This window comes from Xyrauchen texanus, chromosome 7 (genome assembly GCF_025860055.1).
Source record: "Xyrauchen texanus isolate HMW12.3.18 chromosome 7, RBS_HiC_50CHRs, whole genome shotgun sequence".
NCBI lineage: Eukaryota > Metazoa > Chordata > Actinopteri > Cypriniformes > Catostomidae > Xyrauchen > Xyrauchen texanus.
Window position 1 is genome coordinate 24,574,006 of NC_068282.1, and position 21,012 is coordinate 24,595,017.

At 39.1% G+C, this 21,012-nt stretch overlaps 1 protein-coding gene across 11 annotated transcripts in view; it reads left to right on the plus strand.

Moving 5' to 3' along the window:
• The window catches only part of LOC127646418 (leucine-rich repeat-containing protein 7-like), a 122,945-nt gene that overhangs the window by 37,789 nt on the left and 64,144 nt on the right, over positions 1 to 21,012 (plus strand). For all 11 annotated transcript variants that reach the window (XM_052130043.1, XM_052130049.1, XM_052130047.1 and 8 more), the window contains exon 2: positions 18,877 to 19,079. In XM_052130043.1, the coding sequence (XP_051986003.1) occupies positions 18,877 to 19,079 (203 nt within the window). The remainder of the gene's footprint in view (positions 1 to 18,876; positions 19,080 to 21,012) is intronic.

Consider the following 21,012-nt stretch of genomic DNA (forward strand, 5'->3'; position numbering starts at 1 on the left):
TTATAGAGCTTTTTCATTTACTATTATATTTATAACATACCACATTACAGTTACACAGCCAGGTGGTACAACTGTAACATTTGCTCCTGCACTTCTAGTTTTCTTGTTTAATTGCAGCTCATTCAATTAAGTTTTTATTTAATTGACACGGTAATGACTGCTAAAAATTCAGCTAGAAAAGCTGAAGATAACCTGTTAGGAGCATACACCCCATGCCGCCGTAAGCAGAAGAATGAAGAATGAACTAAGCTTAAAAGCAGCAAGCATGTTGCCATTACCTGGATAGAAAAGTAAAACGAGTGTCATGTTCCTATTACAAACACTGAAGAATCTACTGGGGGAAGCATACACCCCATGCAGCAGCACCAGAGTCATAACAAGCATGTTGTCATTACAACCTAAGGAGTAAGGCAGCTGTTTGTACATGTTTCTAAAGAGCTGTGATACCTTGAATCGGAATGGAAAAGCATACACCATTGCAGGAAGGAGCCAAGTAGCTAAACTTGAATTTGAATATGAGCAGTTGGCATATGTAGAGTATTTAGGGCAGAGCTAACCAGTCTGCTCCTGGAGGACTGCCCTGCAGAGTCCAGCTAAAGTAATCCTGAAGAACTGATTCGCTTATTTAGGTGTTGATAAGAACCAAAGTTAATATCTGCAGACAGTCCCAGACAGAATTAAAACAGAGCCATCAATCATAATCTGAGGGAGGATAGCCAAATAAGTCTTACACTTAATTCAGATTTATCTAGGGTCCATGGATTGAATCAAGACAGACATTGCGAAGCATACATTTTCCATTAGTAAACGATTATAATGTGTCAAACCAACTATAAATGAAGGAACTTAAAATCTCTTATTTGTATTATGAATGCTGCTTTATATTTCACTTTACTAATAAACATGGAGTATGGAAAACACATGAATGCAGGCTTTTAGAACAAAGTTATTCTATTGGTATTAGGGCTGCACGATTTGGGGAAAATGTCATATTGCGATTATTGAGGTTAATATTGCGATATAATAAACAAATGGTATCATGAGTCAACTTGCTTGGTTATCAAGGAAAATGCACAAATAGATTACTGATAATGCTGAAATGTGTATTTTTCAACTCAAACATACAAACTAGCAACAACAACAACTATAAATGCAACTGTATTTTTACACAATTAAATAATATCTTTGCATTACTGCAATCTTGTTATTTTCTCAATATTGCACCTAAATAAAATAGAACAATAAATAAGAACATACACATTTTCACAAAAATAGGATTGTCCAAGCAAACATTTAATGTAACATGAAAGGATGTAACATGTACTTTCTATAAACTCTTTTGAAAAGGAAACTGGATACAAAAGTGTGGTTCACTAATTCAAACCACTAAAACTGTTGTTGTTGTTGTTGTTGTGAAACTTGCTTGATTGTCTAATTATATAGCATTAACATGTCAACAAGGTATGCAGTTTTAAGAGGTTTTGCTGTGCATGTTATGAAGTTGCAGAAATTCCATGCATTTTTAAGATCCAATAAAAATTATCTTACAAACACATGGTGTGCTTCATCCTCCTGCAGTTGTGCAAAGATGCTCTGCTTGGTAGAGTTACATTTAATTAAGTTGCCAAGGTGTCGAGGTGTTTTTTATTTTCTTTGAGCACATCAAAGCATATAGGGTTCCGCACCTCCCTTGTGAACTCTGGCGCCTTCCTGTCTATGGGAACCACTGTTTTAAATCAAATAAGGCAGCAGCGTTGGTAATACAAATAAGCAATACGAGCGCTAAAACTCAATTTGATTATCATAAAAGAAATGCTGTATCATCCAAGCATAAACTAAAATGTAGTTTGGATATGCTGCCTGAATCTAAATTAATTTAAATCTGTGGGTTACATACAATTATAGCATTAGAAGAAATATTAAACCAGATACAGACAAGTCTGGTTAACAAATTATTCACAATGAAATTGCATCTCGTCATATATACAGATCAAATTGTAGCAATTAAGGCAAAGGGCTCTATTTTTGTGACCGCGCAAGGCGCAGTGCAACATGCAATGACCGTGCCAATGTCTTATCCAATTTTCTTGAGAGTGCCCACAAAAATTGCGCTTCAAGTGGGCATGGTCGGGAGTATTCGTGGTGTCTGTGGGTGTATGCACGCTAATAGGGATATCGCGATTACCTGATTTCACAATTAACCGTGATTAAAATGGTCACAGTTATTAAACAGTAAGAATTTGGAAGCTATGGTTAAATACCGGAAAAAACAACCATGCTGTCTATCTGAAAAAAATGTGTGTGTCCTGTCCTTTGCCTGGCTGGTCTGACATCGCTACACGCTAACTGTTGTTGTATTGTATGTTAATGAAGTGGCGAATTTGCTTATTTCCTTAAAAATATGTAATTGTGCTTACAGGTTTTAGAACCATGTCTGTTTTCAGTGCAAAGCCTAAAATCAGTTCCTACATTTGCCGTTTGGAGATTCCACCAGCAGGTGGTAAAAAATATAGTGGAATATCAAATTATGTCCATAGCAATCACTGTTGTATCCGTTGTATGAAACTTTCTAGAGCCCATGGTTTATTTGTCAATTATTATTGTTATTGTTATTATTATTATATTTATATTTACAGTTGTATTTATTATGTAATTTTGATGAATATTTTTTTTTTCATCTGTTGGTTTAGAGTGATTTTTAAGTAATTGCAAAAGAGGCCGGTGGAAGAGTTGGAGAGGGCAAAATGTTTGGATTTTAATATAGGATTTTTTACCACTTAGTTATTTTGATAATATTTCTGTTTCATTTGAAGTGTAATTTGAATTTAGAAATATTTTTGGTGATTTGGTGTGTGTTTCAATAAATTATGTAATTTTTTTTAAAGCAAAATTCACAGCCTAACCTGGGAGGCCGATACAATAACTGTTAATACTAGCCATGATTTGTGTGCCACTTGATCAACATGATCAATAATACTTACATTCTCTATAATATAATGGCGCCTACATCCAAATCTAGACAAGAACCACATTTACATGCGTATAAAAGGAGCATGACAGTCTCATAGAAATATGCCTGATATTCAACAAAGACACAGTTAATGCACAAAAGAACGTAAATCCATATTTCTATACTTCTAATCAATTGCATACAGCCCATTTACACTACCAACTTCTTAAGAATGTGCTGTCTTTGTTTATATCGCTGCTCCTTGACTAGGAATAGACTATACAATATGACGCAGATGGTGCAATAACTGGAAAAAACCTCAGGATAATCAAGCCTCCGAGAGGGATAAAGGCTGCAGTGCACGAGAGAGAGAGATTTACGGGCAGTTGTCCGACACCTTTGTGTGTTTGTCTTTTAGTTTAAGTAAATATTATTTATATTGTCAAGCCGGTTCTCACCTCTTAATTGGCCATCTTAACATCGTTTACATATGCGTTAATGTGGCAGGGTGGAGGGCGGGGCCGGGTCGTGATTATACACACCTGGTCCCTTATCAGGCTAATCAAGCCTCCGAGAGGGATAAAGGCCAACTGCAGAGGATTGTGCGGGACAGAGAGAGAGTGTCCAGAAAGCACGACAACCCCGAAAGTGCTACCTTTATGATTTATGTTCATTTTAACGGCGGCTACCGTCAGATGTACAGAAAAGACACAAACACACATGACGGACATGTCCGTAAACTATCTCTCTCTCCCGCACAATCGTCTGCAGTCGGCCTTTATCCCTCTCGGAGGCTTGATTAGCCTAATAAGGGACCGGGTGTGTATAATAACGACCCGGCCCCGCCCTCCGACCTGCCACAGTTAACAATATTATATACATGTGATTGCGTTAATCATAAAAAAACAAATATACACTCACCTAAAGGATTATTAGGAACACCATACTAATACTGTGTTTGACCCCCTTTCTACGTGGCATTGATTCAACAAGGTGCTGAAAGCATTCTTTAGAAATATTGGCCCATATTGATAGGATAGCATCTTGCAGTTGATGGAGATTTGTGGGATGCACATCCAGGGCACGAAGCTCCCGTTCCACCACATCCCAAAGATGCTCTATTGGGTTGAGATCTGGTGACTGTGGGGGCCATTTTATTACAGTGAACTCATTGTCATGTTCAAGAAACCAATTTGAAATGATTCGAGCTTTGTGACATGGTGCATTATCCTGCTGGAAGGAGCCATCAGAGAATGGGTACATGGTGGCCATAAAGGGATGGACATGGTCAGAAACAATGCTCAGGTAGGCCGTGGCATTTAAACGATGCCCAATTGGCACTAAGGGGCCTAAAGTGTGCCAAGAAAACATCGCCCACACCATTACACCACCACCACCAGCCTGCACAGTGGTAACAAGGCATGATGGATCCATGTTCTCATTCTGTTTACGCCAAATTCTGACTCTACCATCTGAATGTCTCAACAGAAATCGAGACTCATCAGACCAGGCAACATTTTTCCAGTCTTCAACTGTCCAATTTTGGTGAGCTCTTGCAAATTGTAGCCTCTTTTTCCTATTTGTAGTGGAGATGAGTGGTACCCGGTGGGGTCTTCTGCTGTTGTAGCCCATCCGCCTCAAGGTTGTGCGTGTTGTGGCTTCACAAATGCTTTGCTGCATACCTCGGTTGTAACGAGTGGTTATTTCAGGCAAAGTTGCTCTTCTATCAGCTTGAATCAGTCGGCCCATTCTCCTCTGACCTCTAGCATCAACAAGGCATTTTCGCCCACAGGACTGCTGCATACTGGATGTTTTTCCCTTTTCACACCATTCTTTGTAAACCCTAGAAATGGTTGTGCGTGAAAATCCCAGTAACTGAGCAGATTGTGAAATACTCAGACCAGCCCGTCTGGCACTAACAACCATGCCACGCTCAAAATTGCTTAAATCACCTTTCTTTCCCATTCTGACATTCAGTTTGGAGTTCAGGAGATTGTCTTGACCAGGACCACAGCCCTAAATGCATTGAAGCAACTGCCATGTGATTGGTTGATTAGATAATTGCATTAATGAGAAATTGAACAGGTGTTCCTAATAATCCTTTAGGTGAGTGTATATATATATATATATATATATATATATATATATATATATATATATATATATATATATATATAAAACATGTTGTAAACATTTGGATATCTTTAATTGAACATGCACACACACGTAAAAATCTTTTGTGGGTAAAGGAATGAGAAATGTGGCTTTAACTTAAAAGGTCAGTCTTAATAATAACTCAAAATAGCTGTCCAGCATTTAACACACAGACAGCTTGTTGCGACTCTCTCTTTCTCAGTCTCTGGCATTGTTTCCCCTTATATCACTCTCCCCATTGCTCACTGAAATCAGAATCAGGTGTTAGACACATTGTGCTCAGGTGTGTGCATCCTTGCCACTTTCTCCCCAAATGAATGTTCCACTATACCCCCACTGCCCGGCAGCCATCTGGCCTGCACCCCCCCCTGAGAAAGTCAGCAACAGCCATCCACATCCCCGGTCTGTGAACCACCTTGAACTTAAAAGGCTGTAAAGCCAGATATCAACGGGTGATCCACACATTAGTATCCTTCATGCAGTGGAGACACTGGAGTGGTGCGTGGTCAGAACAGAGGGTAAAGGCCGGCCCCAATAGATAACATAAAAAGGTGAGAACAGCCCATTTGATGGCCAGACTTTCCTTTTCAATAGTGCGATACTTAGTCTCTCTCAGCGATAGCTTGCGACTAATGTAGATGCTCCTCCTCCTCCACTATCTGCAAGAGCGCCGCCCCCAGCCCCCTGTTTGAAGCTTCCATCTCAAAACAAACGAGAGAGAGAAATTAGGTGTATGTAAAAGCAGCCCACCACAAAGTGCAGCTTTCACCTGTGTAAACACCTGTTGACACTGCTCCATCTGCTGGACCGGGTCTGGAGCTCCCTTTTAGTGAGATCAGTCAGCGGGCTGGTGACATCAGAATAATTAGGCACAAACCTTCTATAATAGCCAGCCCCAGGAACTGTCTCACCTCCTTTTTGGTCTTGGGTCTCGGGCAAGCCGCAACCGCTGCTGTCTTATCAATGTGAGGATGCACCTGCCCGTGACCCAAGTGGAACCCCAGATATCGTATCTCCACTCATCCTATTGTGTGCTTCTTGGGGTTTGCCGTGAGTCCCGCTTGTTGCAGCAACCTCAGATTCTGCATATGCCGTGATGATGTCATCCAAATATTCAGTGGTGTAAGCCGAGTGCGGTCTGAGAACTCTGTCCATAAGGCGCTGAAACGTAGCCTAACAACTTTCTTCTTGTGCTCGGGAAGCCGGTAGGGATGACTTCGTACCACTGCCCCAAGCATAGTTTCTGTTACATTGCCAACATCACAGGGACTGCCTCCTTCCATAATTTCAGGAGGTTTAGGGGGTATATTTAACATGCATCACCTCTGTCTGTTAGTTTTACCTCATAATTGAGATCCCCCACTCATCATGTGACCTCAAAGGGCCCTTGCCACTTGGCAATTAATTTAGAGCTCGATGTGGGGGGTAATACAAGCACTTTATCTCCCAGTGCGAATTCCCATAGCCGAGCTCCCCTATCATACAGTCGACTTTGTCGTTCTTGTGCTTGGAGCAAATTCGCATGTGGGAGTTTTGCTCTAAGATCAAGAATGTACTGAATTTCATTTTTGAAATTTCATCTTCCCAAGCGATCCGCATGACATCGAGCACACCATGTGGTCACCGGCAATACAGCAGCTAAAATGGGGAAAACCCTGTGGAGGCTTGTGGGACCTATCGAACTGCAAATAACAGGGGTTCGAGCCACTTATCCCAATTTCTAGCATCTTTGTGTATGAACTTGCGAATCATATTCTTCAGGGTTTTATTAAACTGTTCCACCAACCCATCTGTTTGTGGGTGGTAAATTGATTGTGCGAATCAATTTAATACCCAATAATTCATACAGTATGTGTAGTGTCCTTGACATAAATGTAGTGCCATGATCAGTGAGGATTTCTTATGGAATCCACACTCGGGAAATAATTCTGAAGAGTGCCTCTGCAACACTATGTGCTGAGATGTTGTGCAGGGGCATTGCTTCCGGATACCGCATTGCATAGTTCACCAGAACCAAAACAAAGCAATGTCTGCATGCCGTCCGCTCGAATGGCCTGACGAGATCCATACCAATTCTTTCAAAGGGTACCTCGATCAAAGGAAGTGGGCACAAAGGTGCTCTTGGAGTGTCCAGCAGATTCACCAGCTGACATTCACAGCATGCCGCACACCACTTGCAAACATCCCTGTGAATGCCTGGCCATTAGATGGTGTAGTGTTTTTTCTCTACCTAAGTGACCCGCCATCAGACTTTGATGAGCTGTCTGGAATAACATTTCCTGATGGCACTTCAGTATCAACAACTGGGTTGTATCTTCTTTTGTATGAGCATCCTGTGTCACTCAATACAACAGGATACTCGGTAGTTGTCGCACGGCAAGCTCGGCTTCCCCAGACAAGAGTGGTATAAGTCTGACCGCCCACTGAGCTCGGAGCACCTCCTGGAATCGCCGCTCCTGGTCCTGGCGTAGCTCAAGCAGGGCATTATGTTGAGCATGATGCATGCTGGAAAGGGACTGGATAAATTCCACCAACAGTGAGGACTCAATGCTGACATATATTTCCTCTTAACTCCTGGATTTCGGCACCACTGTAACAGGGTTCATTTGTGGGGTGAAGGAAATACGGGAAATGTGGCTTCAATAGAAAAAGGTCTGTTTTAAATAATAACTCAAAATAGCTTTTTGGAATTTAACACAGACAGCTTGGTGCGACTCTCTATTTCCCAGTCTTTTGTGTGGTTCCTCATATCACTCTCCCCATTGCTCACTGCAATCAGAAACAGGTGTGTGGCAGGGCGGAGGGTGGGGCCGGGTTGTGATTATACACACCCTGCCCCTTATCAGTCTAATTAAGCCTCCGATAGGGATAAAGGCCGATGGCAGATGGTGGTGCGAGGAGAGAGAGGTCGTTTACGGACATGCCCGTCATGTGTATGTTTGTCTTTTGTATAAGTTTTTCATTAAAATATTATTTATATTGCCAAGCCGGTTCTCGCCTCCTCCTTTCCATTGAACTATGTTACAAGGTGTTAGACATATTGTGCTCAGGTGTGTGCACCCTTACCACTTTTTCTTTCTCCAAACGAATGCTCAACCACACCCGCACCTCCACACTGCGCATTCGTTGACATATGAATCAGTGTATATCTAAACGTAAAAACAAATTTGTGCTCTAGAACCACTTCACGTATCATTACCTATGAATACTAATGAAATTTTATTTTAATTATTATAAATAATAAAAGTATTTATTATTTTATTATTTTCATAGCCTGAGGTTTTCTGTGAGACTGTTCCTTAGGCTGCAGCCCTGTCTTTGTCTTGATAATAACCAGCAATGTTAACCTTGCTCTCTTTGACTCTAGCTTTGTAGCTTTTTTTTCTTCTTTTGCCTGTATTTTTTACATGTTAATTACTGTTTATATATTAATGTGATTACAAGTTGTATACATTTGTCTTATGCATCCATGTAATATTATGTCTTTAATAACTTTGACAGTCAGTCAAAGGAATGTGAGAAATACCGTATCTGTAACTTAATACATTTCAGCTTCTATAGATTTACAAGATAGAGCTATTACGAACAACATGTGTCAGGCTGGCTGCATGCGGTCCTTAGGAAATTGTTGTTAGATATACAAGCATTTTTAAAGACCATATACAATGTTCTGTTTTTATTTTTTTGGGGATCACTTTATGCTCCTTACTTAGGTCAAATTAATTACCTATATAAGATGGTGGAAACACTGAAGTCTTTTTGTAGGATACATTTGATAGAATTTAATCTTGTGGCACCTCTGCTCTCTGTACGTAGATGTCATATAATGCAGCATTGGTTCACCAAAATCATTAGAGTTATCCTCAACGGGAGCGGCAGGGAATTTTTGGAGACGTCTATATGTGAGCCGACTGCAAGACAGACATTTTGCTGGAGAAGAGCTGCGAACTTGTGAATGTGTCTTTGAAACTTTGTGTCATCTCACCTTTGCAGAAGCAGCTCTTGCATCATGAAGTTTCCATAGCACCCTGGGCAGGTCTGGCTACTCTTTGTAATCACTCAACACTTGTACTGAAGTATTTTTCTAATAGGTTCAAATGTTTGCATTGTGATGGATTTAAAGATTTAACAACCTTGTGTGAACATTAAAGGCATAGTTTACCCCAAAATAACATTTTGTCATCATTTACTCACCCTCATGATGTTCCAAACCTGTATGGCTTTCTGCAATGGAAACCAATGGAGATGTTAGGCAAAATGTTAGGGACTGATAGCCTTAGTCACCAGTCAAGTTAATTATATGGAAAAAAGATGCAATGAAAGTGAATGATGGCTGAAACATTATGCATAACATCTCCATTCTGTGTTCCAATGACGAAAGAACATCGTAGAGGTTTGGAACAACATAAGGTTAAGTAAAGGATGTCAGAATTTCCATTTATGGATCCCTTTTAGTCATTTGCTGTCTTTTGTAAAAAAAATTTTAAATTGATTGTCTTTTGGGATGAGAACAGTGCTGAATTTCAGAATGTCACATTGACCACCGTAGGCAAATAAAAATGAGACAATACAGCTCTGAAAACACAATGACTTGTCAATAAGTTAAGCAATATCACACATATCAACACAGTTGGGATTCAGCCATAGGCACGAGGCCACAGGTTAAAATTGAGTTACTTACATTTTAGAGACAATATGGGCAGTTATTTTGAAAATAGTTCCAAACTAAGCTTCAAAGCAGAATACAATGTTGCACATCACAGAGTAACGCAGACTGACAGCCTGTCTGGAATGCCGTGTAGTGCTGCTGTGCTAAATATAAGCACTCTTGGAATGCCGGTTGTCTAATCAGATAAGAGGACTAGAACTAACTGTTGATACGGCTGTCAAATTAAAACTCAAATATTTGTCATATTTAAATTAAAAATGCATACAATTTTGGACATCTGCCAAGTAGGTTTACCACGGTGTATTGTGTTACCAATTTTACTCAGTACAAGGGACAACACCTGTGTGAAATATTATGCCAGGTAAAAGTGGGAAACATTATGAATGATACTTCCAATATCAACACAATAGCCTAATGAATAGAATATAATTAAATTAAAAATAGTTGTCTAATGAAGAGTTTGTGACCCATGATAAATGAACCTAAATAATGCATTGAAAGCCAGATGTTCTTTACCAACGTATCAATTTACACAGGCAGCAAAGTATGCGCATTGACAGAATACGTTTAATTACAGATAGTGAATATAATGTGCATGGTGGATAATTGTAAGACATCTCCAAGTTGGAATGACACAAGCAATGCTTTTAAACACACAGACATGCCCTTGAAGAAACACACTTTATTATATTTTTAAGAACAGATGAGAGAAAAGCCATCTATGTGCATGTCTGTTTGTTCGGAGGCATGCAGTCTCGTGGAACACACATACAGTATGTAAAGGGTTCTCACTCTTTCTTTGTTTCAGTCTTCTGAAAAAGTTTTGCAAGAATATTATCATATATGAGAATGCTACAAATGACCTCACACCATCTCAGCTCAGGAAGTGCTCTGATTCAGTTCGCTTTATTTCCACGGAGCAGTTTGTTGTGAGCGCAACTCTGCAGGGTCACTTTATATATTGCCAATGCATCTGTGTGTCATCTTCCCTGTGGTTTTTTTGGTCTTGTCTTTTATGTTGAAATTCTTGTTTAGTTCCTGTTTCCTGTTAATTTTTATAGTTTAATTTTATGATTGGTTTTTCCCATGATTGTTTCCCCAGGTGTTCCTCATTCCCTGATTGTTTCATTCCCAGGTGTTTCTTGTTTTCCCTTGTGTATTTCAGCCCGTGTTTCCCCTGGTTAGTTTGTCAGTCTTTGCATGTATTGTTGGATGCTCTGTGTGTGGTTCCCTGTGTTTTGTTTTCATTATATTCTTAGTTAGTGTGTTTATTCTTTTGTAAATAAAGCTGCATTTAAATCCTCATTATTCGCCTGGCTTGCACACTGTGATTAAATCATAAAATAATATTAAAACACATTCACCTTGAACCATAATTTATATTTAAGTGATTATTATCATCATTATAATTTTTATGTTTTCATTTAGAATTGTTATTAGAGCTTAATTTTTATTAGTAATTTTCAACCTGTTGTCATAGATGGATACTTGCGTGACGGTAAATGGAAAGGTGGTTATATATTAAAAAAAATCTACCACTTCATTATTTTAATTGCTTTTTGTGAAATGAATTTTGTCTTTGGATTAAGTTTTTAATTTTTTTAAATCAGTGATTTTAATTTTCAGTGCAAAATCACTAAAGCAAGTATATTCACGATCCCTCAGCTGGGGGGTTGATGATGTAATTGGATATTGTCATTTTTATTTTTTTTAAATACAAATATTGTGAACATATTTCTTGCATATCACCCAGCCCTAGGAGAGAACAAAACTAATTTATTCACACATATTTAAAGTCATTACCCTTCCGAAGCAGTGAAACTGGGTCCTGGGATGATGGGTAATAAAACACCAACATTAAACCCGCAACAACCCACAATAAGTGATGTATTTGTCTGTAAGCCCATGATGGAGAGAATGCATGAATGAAGTAGGTTCGTTGCCAGAGAGATGTTGCCCTTTACATCTGTTGAAAAGCCATCTTTCAAAAAGTTGCAACAACACACATTTTAATTGAATTTTTTAAAAGTTTTAAATCAAGCTGCCTTGCATTATTGTGTAGGCTATTGGTTAACAAAAATTACCCCATAATACCGTTAATACCAGTATTAGTCAGTTTGAATGTGAACACTGCACTGGTGTGAAAATTATGATATTGTGGCAAGTCTACTGCAAGCATTAACAGCAGTCAAACCTATCGCATTCTTGGGCTAAAACAGACACAGTGCAATGTATAAAACAAAACATGGGTGTCTCAAGATGCATTTTAAAGGCTGAATTTCCTTTTTAATCGAAACAGCATCTTAAAAAATGCATCTCTTCCTGAGACACTGAAAAGCCAGTGAGACACAGTGCAACAGTCAAATACATCAGTCTAGCGCATGCATACATAGATGCGTTCGGATAATGCAGCAGCAAAAATAACTGTAATTACAGTGAAAATCTACAGACAACATGAAGCCAGTTCTACATTTTGTTTCCCATATTCTGGAATGTGGAATGGATCCTTTAGTGGATCTCTTTGTGTTAATTTGAGTTGTGACAGGATATCACATTACTCAGCCAATTTAAATATTATTGTAATTTAATAATAATAATAATAAAGTTATATACAATAATATTATTTCAGTCATAATTTCTTAATTATAAAGCGCTCTGGCTTTAATTTTGATGGAAAATTCCAGGAAGAACTTTAAGCACCACTAAAAACAGTAATGCTTCAGAAGCCATGCTTGCGTGTGCTATGAGTTTGTGTCAACAACCGAGCAGAGCTCATTCACTGAAGCACGCTGCCCATGCAGACAATATATTTACTTATTGAATGCATCCTTTGCGATTCACAAAACTATTGTATGGATTCAAGAGACTTTGAATGTAATGCACAAGTCACATAGACTTCTCTAATGGTACCTTTCTGCTTCTTTAATGTCATATATTGAACTTGATAGCAACGACCATGACAAACAGTACCGGGGCACTGGACAACACCTTTAATTAATGCGCTAATGACCAAGAGAGCGATCACTTCACTTCTGGGGATGTGGACATAAATGTTCAAAATAAACCATGCTTTTCATCCATGTGATTGTTTCTGTTACTTCTGTAATTTGAAAATAAAAGTTTCTGTACAAATTTCCGGCCAAGATTTTATGCATTTTTATCTCTTTTGGCTGAAAACCGAAAATAACTAAATAGAACATTTTCGGCGGTCGAAATTTCTGTGCATCCCTAATTTTGTTTCTTAGCCCTTTTGACAGCAACAGTTGTATATTGTAGTATATGTAATTTACTTGGTAAGGATGAAAGGAGGTACATTTTCTGTTTTCTCTTCTAGCTTGTCAAACAGATTCTTCTCTCCATGTCTCTCCTCAACTAGAATGCAGTGTGCACTCATTACCCGACTTTTGGCATGTGTGCACCCACAGCAAACTGGCAAATACATGAAACAGTGTATGAATACAGTAATTCATTTGTGTAATGCAGCAATCAACCAAACATTTCCTCCTGAGGGAAAATACAGTAATCGCAATAATGAGAGGAAGGTGCTTCAAATGCAATCGGTGAAAAAAAATAAACTAGAACAGAAACAATAAAAAAAAACACAAAGTATTACTAACTTTAAAAGACTTTATTTTTTACATGAACAAAGATTTATTTTACATAGTAGCAAACTGTTTGTATATCCATCCATTCATCCATCTTCAACCGCTTATCCGAAGTTGGGTTGCGGGGGCAGCTGCTCCAGCAGGGGGCCCCATACTTCGCTAACCTGAGCCACATTAACCAGTTCTGACTGGGGGCCCTGAGACGTTCCCAGGCCAGTGTGGAGATCTAATCTCTCCACCTAGTCATAGGTCTTCCCCGAGGCCTCCTCCCAGCTGGACGTGCCTGAAACACCACCCTAGGGAGGTGCCCAGGGGGCATCCTTACCTGATGCCCAAACCACCTCAACTGGCTCCTTTCAAGGCAAAGGAGCAGCGTCTCTACTCCGAGCTCCTCACGGATGACTGAGCTCCTCACCCTATCTCTAAGGGAGAAGCTCGCCACCCTTCTGAGGAAACCCATTTCGGGTGCTTGTACTCGCAACCTAGTTCTTTCGGTCATGACCCAGCCTTCATGACCATAGGTGAGGGTAGAACGAAAATTGACCAGTAGATCGAGAACTTTGCCTTCCGGCTCATTATTCTGAAAAGTCAACTTTTTTTATACATTTTGAGCTCATATGATGTGACTGACCAGAGAGTGTTTGTTCTCTGTTCACACTTTTTATTTTATCCCATTTTCTTCCCAATTTTGAATGCCCAATTCCCACTACTTAGTAGGTCCTCGTGGTAGCTCAATTCTGGTGGTGGAGGACAAGTCTCAGTTGCCTCAGTTATTCTGTACATCTTATCATGTGACTCGCTGTGCATGACACCGTGGACACTCACAGCATGTGGAGGCTCATGCTAATCTCCCCAACCCACGCATGAATTTCCACGCACCCCATTTAGACGGACAACCACTAATCGCAACCACGAGGAAGTAACCCCATTGACTCTACCCTCCCTAGCAACTGGGCCAATTTTAGTTGCTTAGGAGACCTGGCTGGATTCACCCAGCACACTCTGGATTCCAACTCACGACTCCAAGGGTGGTAGTCAGCATCAATACTCGCTGAGCTATCCAGGCCCCCCTGTTTACACTTTAATAATGAAAATAAATGCTCATTTGTAAGCTTAAAAGACATTGACTAATAAATTCTGAAGTTCATAAATAATGAGTATGTTTTGAACAGCCAGTTATTCAAATTAGCACACTATACAGTATGTCTTTGTTGTGAAGCAGTCTTTTTCCAATCAGGAAGAACAAATATCATTTTTGGAGTGAATTCAGAACTTTAAAATGAATATGTATGTTTTCAAGTATGTTACATTGTAGAGCATTTTGTATTCAATTCATGCTTTATGTATGTAACTTTTTTTCATTGTGCTGTATTGATGGGTAGCCCTGGTGCCTTGGCATTATCTTTCCTCAGAATCCAAAAAGTGGACACTGAAGAATGACCTTTTGGAGCCAAACGGTTAGTTCATGTTCACTGAATCAGATGAGAAAAATCTGCTATCTTATCCAGGACGTTTTTATTTTTTGGTGAGTGAACAGGACTTATCAGATCTTATCAGAAGCAATCTTTCTCTCCCCTAGCATATCTCCTGTAAGAAAACCTCTTATCTACAGCCATTGTTTTGCTATCTCACAATCCCATGGGAAACATGTTTTTGTTTCTTCTTTTGGATGGGTGCTGACAGTTCTCTGCCTATGGCTGTCTTTCAGAAGAAAGGATGGTACATTTTGAGCCTGAGTGTAGAACCAGAGAGAACAGATAAAGCAGGTTGAGATGATACTAAAAATTCACTTTTTGTATTTCAGCACAAAAACCTGCATGTTATTTAGTAACTGAGCTTAACTCATATTACAATGCCGTTTTTAAAATTAAGCCATTCTTAAAGGAATTGTTCACCCAGAAATAATAATACTATTATCATGGGTTGACTCTTATGCCATCTCAAACTGGTATGACTTTAATTCTTCTGGAGAACACAAAAAGATACACATGCTCTGCACATGCATCAAGCAAGAGAGAATGTGAACAAGCTCCTCTCATGATTGCACCAAGGATACTGCAAATGTCAAAATGCAGTCACTGCAGTTTGTGCCTGATTGAAGAGATGAAGAATTACACAGCTCACAGTCCAGATGGACTCTAAACTTTCCAAACAGCTTCAGGTGATGTAGATCGCGAAGTATTAGGGAATTATAATGTAAAAATACAAAATACGTAAATACAGAAGCACTCTCTTTGTGGAATAAGCGGAGCTGGCGCTGTCGTTCCACAGAAGCAAAACTTGCATGTTGAACGCGGGGACGCTCATCCCCCAAGCGCGTGCTTGCTGCAGCTAGATTATAACATGATGGCTCGCGACTTATTTAATCATAATATATGTGTCACTGTGCATTTCCTATTGTGAAGAAAACTGGCAATATGCAGCTTTATTAATAAGAGAGAGAGATTAAAGATGGATTGAATTGAACAGAAAGGATGAGAGAGGGTAGTCTTCACCCCATTATACACTGGCTTGTTTTCCAATATAAATATCTGAAACGCCTTTAAAACAACATACGTTTTCTTTAGTAACTATACTGTGGAATAAAAAATTGTTATCTGAGAATGTTGAATATAATATTAAAAATACAAATATTTTAAAAGATCTAAAAATCCTTTAAAAAAAGATGCATTGACCTGAAAAGCAGCATATAAGATATTTAGACTTACTTTTAGAGTATTGAATATAAGTATATTTTGTCTTTACTGCACTCGCAGATGTATAACCAAGTGAAAAATACACTTGTATACAAAATACACTTATATTTAAAATACATTCTCTTGAAGTGAGTCTAAATACCTTATATGTTGCTTCAGAAGTAATTGTATCTTGTTTAAGGATTTTTTGAAAATCAAAAACAAAAAAAAACAAAAACACTTGATAACAATATGAGTTTTTGCAGTGAATTTCTTTACTGAATTAAACTTAATAAACAGAAACATTCCCTTTAATTCAGTGAATGTCATTTAATAATTGGTTAAGGGCTTATGATTAACCGTTTCAATAATCGGCAAATAGTTAGAATAATCGATTATCGAAATAATCATAAATTGCACCCCTACATTTTAGATTGCATTTTATTCACAAAAGTTTGCCAGATGCATTTACCATTGTACTGTTACCACCTGCAGAAGGCAGGCAGTAAATGGAATTTCATTTAAAAGAGATGTGTTGAAGTGATGCTTTAAAGTAATGTCCCTGCAAAATATTCTAGATTGTGGCAGTCTGTTTCTCAACCTATCACTCAAAACCGACCCGCAAGATCAGGAATTGTGTCATGCAAATTGCATTCAGTACAGATTTTATGGCCATGTTTGCACCGTATCCTCATTTGCAAAATTCCTTTGGTGAACTGAGCACTAAAACAACATAGGCAGCATGTACAAATAATAGGCGCTACCAGCGGGTGCAGTTCATTCTTAATGAATCCCCCTTTTGACTGTTTTTAACTGTAGATTGATTATCTCATATAGTATTGTATCACCTCTATCACCATTTATGCTTTATAACTTTGATTCCCTCTTGCATCATTCTTGCCTATTCTTTTTGTATCTTGCAACACATCTCAAGAGGCCATCATTAGTGAGAAGAAGTGACATGTTCACAAATGTATGTAGAAGAAAGTCTCTATTTCTCATATCAGAAGCTTGTCGGAACCATGCACCAGGCATAAATTTGATTGCTGGGTCCATAAAAGGAACAGCATCCTAAAATTCCCATTCTTTGGCACCAACTCTGCCTTAAATTTTAATCTCCAAAATCCTCTGTGTTCTCGTTCATACAGAGCTGCTCCTTTTTCTTTGTTGAGTGAAAGATGTTTTAATTATCACTGACACATTTGCATTTGTAAGAGACAAAAGCACTCTGTATGAGCAAAGCAAAGCTTTCATTTCAGACATTATTCCCTAATGCCCTCTCAAACATTGTTTTAACAACACATTTCCATCCCTGGAGAAGATTACAATGCCTGCCATGTCGCTTTTTGGCTCCTTGTCAGGACAGAGGCAGTAGAGACATATCTTGTCACAGTTGATTGGTATAAGCAATTTTGTGTTATACTGTTTTCTTTTTCTCTGACTGATATTTGTGATTGGCTCCTGGAAGGATTTCTCTCATGGGTGTTAAATGAGCTTTCATGATAAAGCAAATCAGATAAACTTCTTTGATTTATGACACAGGTTGCTGCTCACTAACACCATTAAAGTAAAGCATTAACTCTTTATGTTATATCATCTTTGTGTTGTGGAGCACAGGTTATATCATCTCTCAGGTTATAATGCTCGTCCTGCAGTTCAAATTAGGGCGAGGTGGTAAATTTTGTGTTGTGAAGTTTTTATGAGGGATCTGGTATGGTCTGGCATCTTTTCCGTGCCTTGTGTAATTACTGTACAGCAGCCCCTCCTGCAGGATAAGCAATACAAGCTATGTTTGTGATTTTCCATTATGAAGTACCTGAGAAGTTGTTATGGAGGTCTGGCTGTTATAAATGTAGTTTTATTTGAGTAAATCATTAATTCAGGAAAGCAGTAACTGGTCTGTAAATAATGTTTCTCATACATTTTCAAAGCTGTGGTTCAGTGGATGTGCTCGCAACACATAATTATGGGGTTGCAGGTTTGAGTTTGGGTGCCAATTTTCAGAATTTCTCTTCATTAATTTACTTTAAATTAGTGACCCCAAAAATTACATATTTAAAAACCCAACAGAAGTGTACTACGATGTCTTTTATGAAACAAAAATCTGTCAATATCAGGGAATATAGACAGCCTATAGTATGATTTGTGGATATTAAATAACTTAAGAAAAACACAAAGCTCCAGACAATTTTCTATTGGTGCCAGTTATAAATACGTAGAGGTATTTATGCAATTTTCTTGCACCATGCTTAGCTGTTATTCTATACCACCTTCACCTTATTCACTGTAACGCCATCTTTAATTTTTTGACAGGAATGACAGTGAGGCTGTTAGGGATATCCTAGACTTACAGTCTCTTCAAAGGGTTGTACTGTTGTTTCAAGTGTTTTTGATAGTTCCACTGACGAGAAAAAAAAAAGCATCAATACAAAAAACTCCAAAAAATGTGATATGATCTAAGACCTTTACAGTATATGGCTTTATACAGTGCATGTTATTAAAGAGACTATATGTCTATCCCTCACAGCCTCATTTTCATTCCCATCAAAAATCAAATATGGCACTACCATGAAAAAGGTCTATAGTTATTATATCAGACAATTAGATAATCAAACACATCTGATTCAACTCATCAACTCATTAATAAAGTACTCTAAGACCTGAAGTGGGTATTTCAGATACCAAAATGTGTACATTTGGCCCCTCAAGGAACAGGGTTGGTGAACACTGAGCTAGAGACATAGAGCGAATTTCTGTATTGTAAGCCCTGTATAAGTATATCTGTCATAAACTAACATGATATTTTACTCTTTCTTTCTAAAGTGCAGTGTCTGGAGATGACTACCAAGAGGAAGCTCATCGGCCGCCTGGTGCCCTGTCGATGCTTCCGGGGGGAGGAGGAGGTCATCTCAGTGCTGGATTACTCACACTGTAGCCTGCAGCAGGTCCCTAAGGAGATCTTCAGCTTCGAGCGTACACTAGAAGAGCTTTACCTGGATGCCAACCAGATTGAGGAGCTGCCTAAGGTAAGTTGTCAATGTACACATGCATGATATATACCGAACATTACATACATCACAGGTCCGTAGCCAGCCTATTGAAAGGGGGGGTTCTTTTTTTCAAAATGTGGACCTTTTTGCAGTTTTTCTCCTCCTTTTGTATTTAATTATGAGGTTCAAATACTTCATTTTGGTGACATTTTATGCATAATTTGTGCTGGATTAGCTTGTCTGCTGGTTAACGAGCACGCTTTTTGATGCACCTAAAATATTTACTGCATTGTTGTCAAATGCTTCCTCATGTAACACCTTTGTCAGTCCATACACAGTTCATAAGTTTAAAGACCACACTAACAACAGAATAGATTTAATGAACTTTACTGAAATACTAACAATAATTCTTCTCATCATCATTTCTTGACTCTCTGTCAATGCCTCTTTGCTTGTTGCTGTATTTGTCTTGACACTTATGGATTTAGTACACTGGTCAGTTCCAATCTTCTTGGGTGCAATTTGGAGAATATGTTCACAGCTTCATCCAGGTTGACTGCCATGTCATAGTGTGTATGGTTGAGGGCCAGGGATGACAAGCGGTCCTCTCCCATGCTGCTATGCATGAATGTGTTCAGTCTCCGGAGAGTGCTGGCCGACCGTTCACATTCACATGAGGTGACTGGCAGAGTACAAGCTATTTTGAGAAGCTTGAAGATGTTTGGGTAGATCAGCGCATCACATTGTTTGATTGCCTCAGCACATGAAGTTGGCCTTTGTTCTGATGGCTTGTTTTGCCACTTCAGTGTCTAGCATTTCAGTTCCTGGTCAATCAGCTCTGGTGAAGGCAAGTCATCTTGGTAAAGTTGGACTACTTCAGAAATGTCCACTGTCACACCTGAGTTGCACTGTATAGACGGAATTAGACCCAGGAGCCTTGATGCGGTTACAGATAGATGACTGAATCTGGATTTAAACTCCAAGATGACATGGTCTAGGAAAGGTATAGCCATGTTGCGACGATAGTAGTCTTTCACAGTTTCAGCAGGTACATTTTCTCTGTGTGTCTGCCTTCCAGCAACACGTGGTTGACTGGTAGGCTGAACATCGACCTGAGCAGCCATCCTGATGGCTTGCTTGTAGATCTGGTTGAAGTCATCCTCAATTGTCTCACGTAGCTCCTTGTAGATATTCTTCACCCCATCTACCATGCTAAATGCCTCCACGATGTCAACTGAGGTTTTTTGCAGCTTCACTGTGATGCCTGTAAGGTGGGACAAGACTTGATAGACGGTGAGGAAGGTCAGGATGAAACCGAAGTTTTGGAGCCCAGACAAGAGACTATAGGCCTCTGCTTTGTACTTGCCCTGCCATCCAGTGGTAACATCTTGGCTGTAATCTTCTGTATGGAGACCAAGTGCGATGACTTCTAGAGCCTTAACAATAAAGACGAAGGCACTATAAAAGTGGCTGTATGCGTCATGTCTTTCTGCCCATCTTGTGCGACATATGTCAGTCAGTCCGTCCTCTGTCCCATAGAGTGTGCATCCTTATGTACAACCTCCATGAGTAGTTGTTCCCTCTTTGGGCTGTAGGTGAAGAATATGATGGTAGACTTCATCTTGTCAATCATGTTGCTCACAACTGGAAGAGCACAGGAGGGGGATACTTTCAGGATTACAATGGTTTCACTTAAAACTAAATAAATCTGTATTTTAGCATAATAACACTATATTAAGCATTGCTTGATTAATGACTCACGACACGAGTCACGTGTGCCACCCGCTGGCGCATGCGCAAAATAACAGCTCTCTACAACAATCTCCTCAGACACGGATTGAATCACTGCTGCTAAAAACGATGCTGCCCACGGGTAAAAATGCTTTAATTTCTTGGAAATTCCGCTGCTATTTTGTTTTTAAAGAAGAAAATGCCAACAACATGGTTTTACAGTGCAAACTGTGCCTTC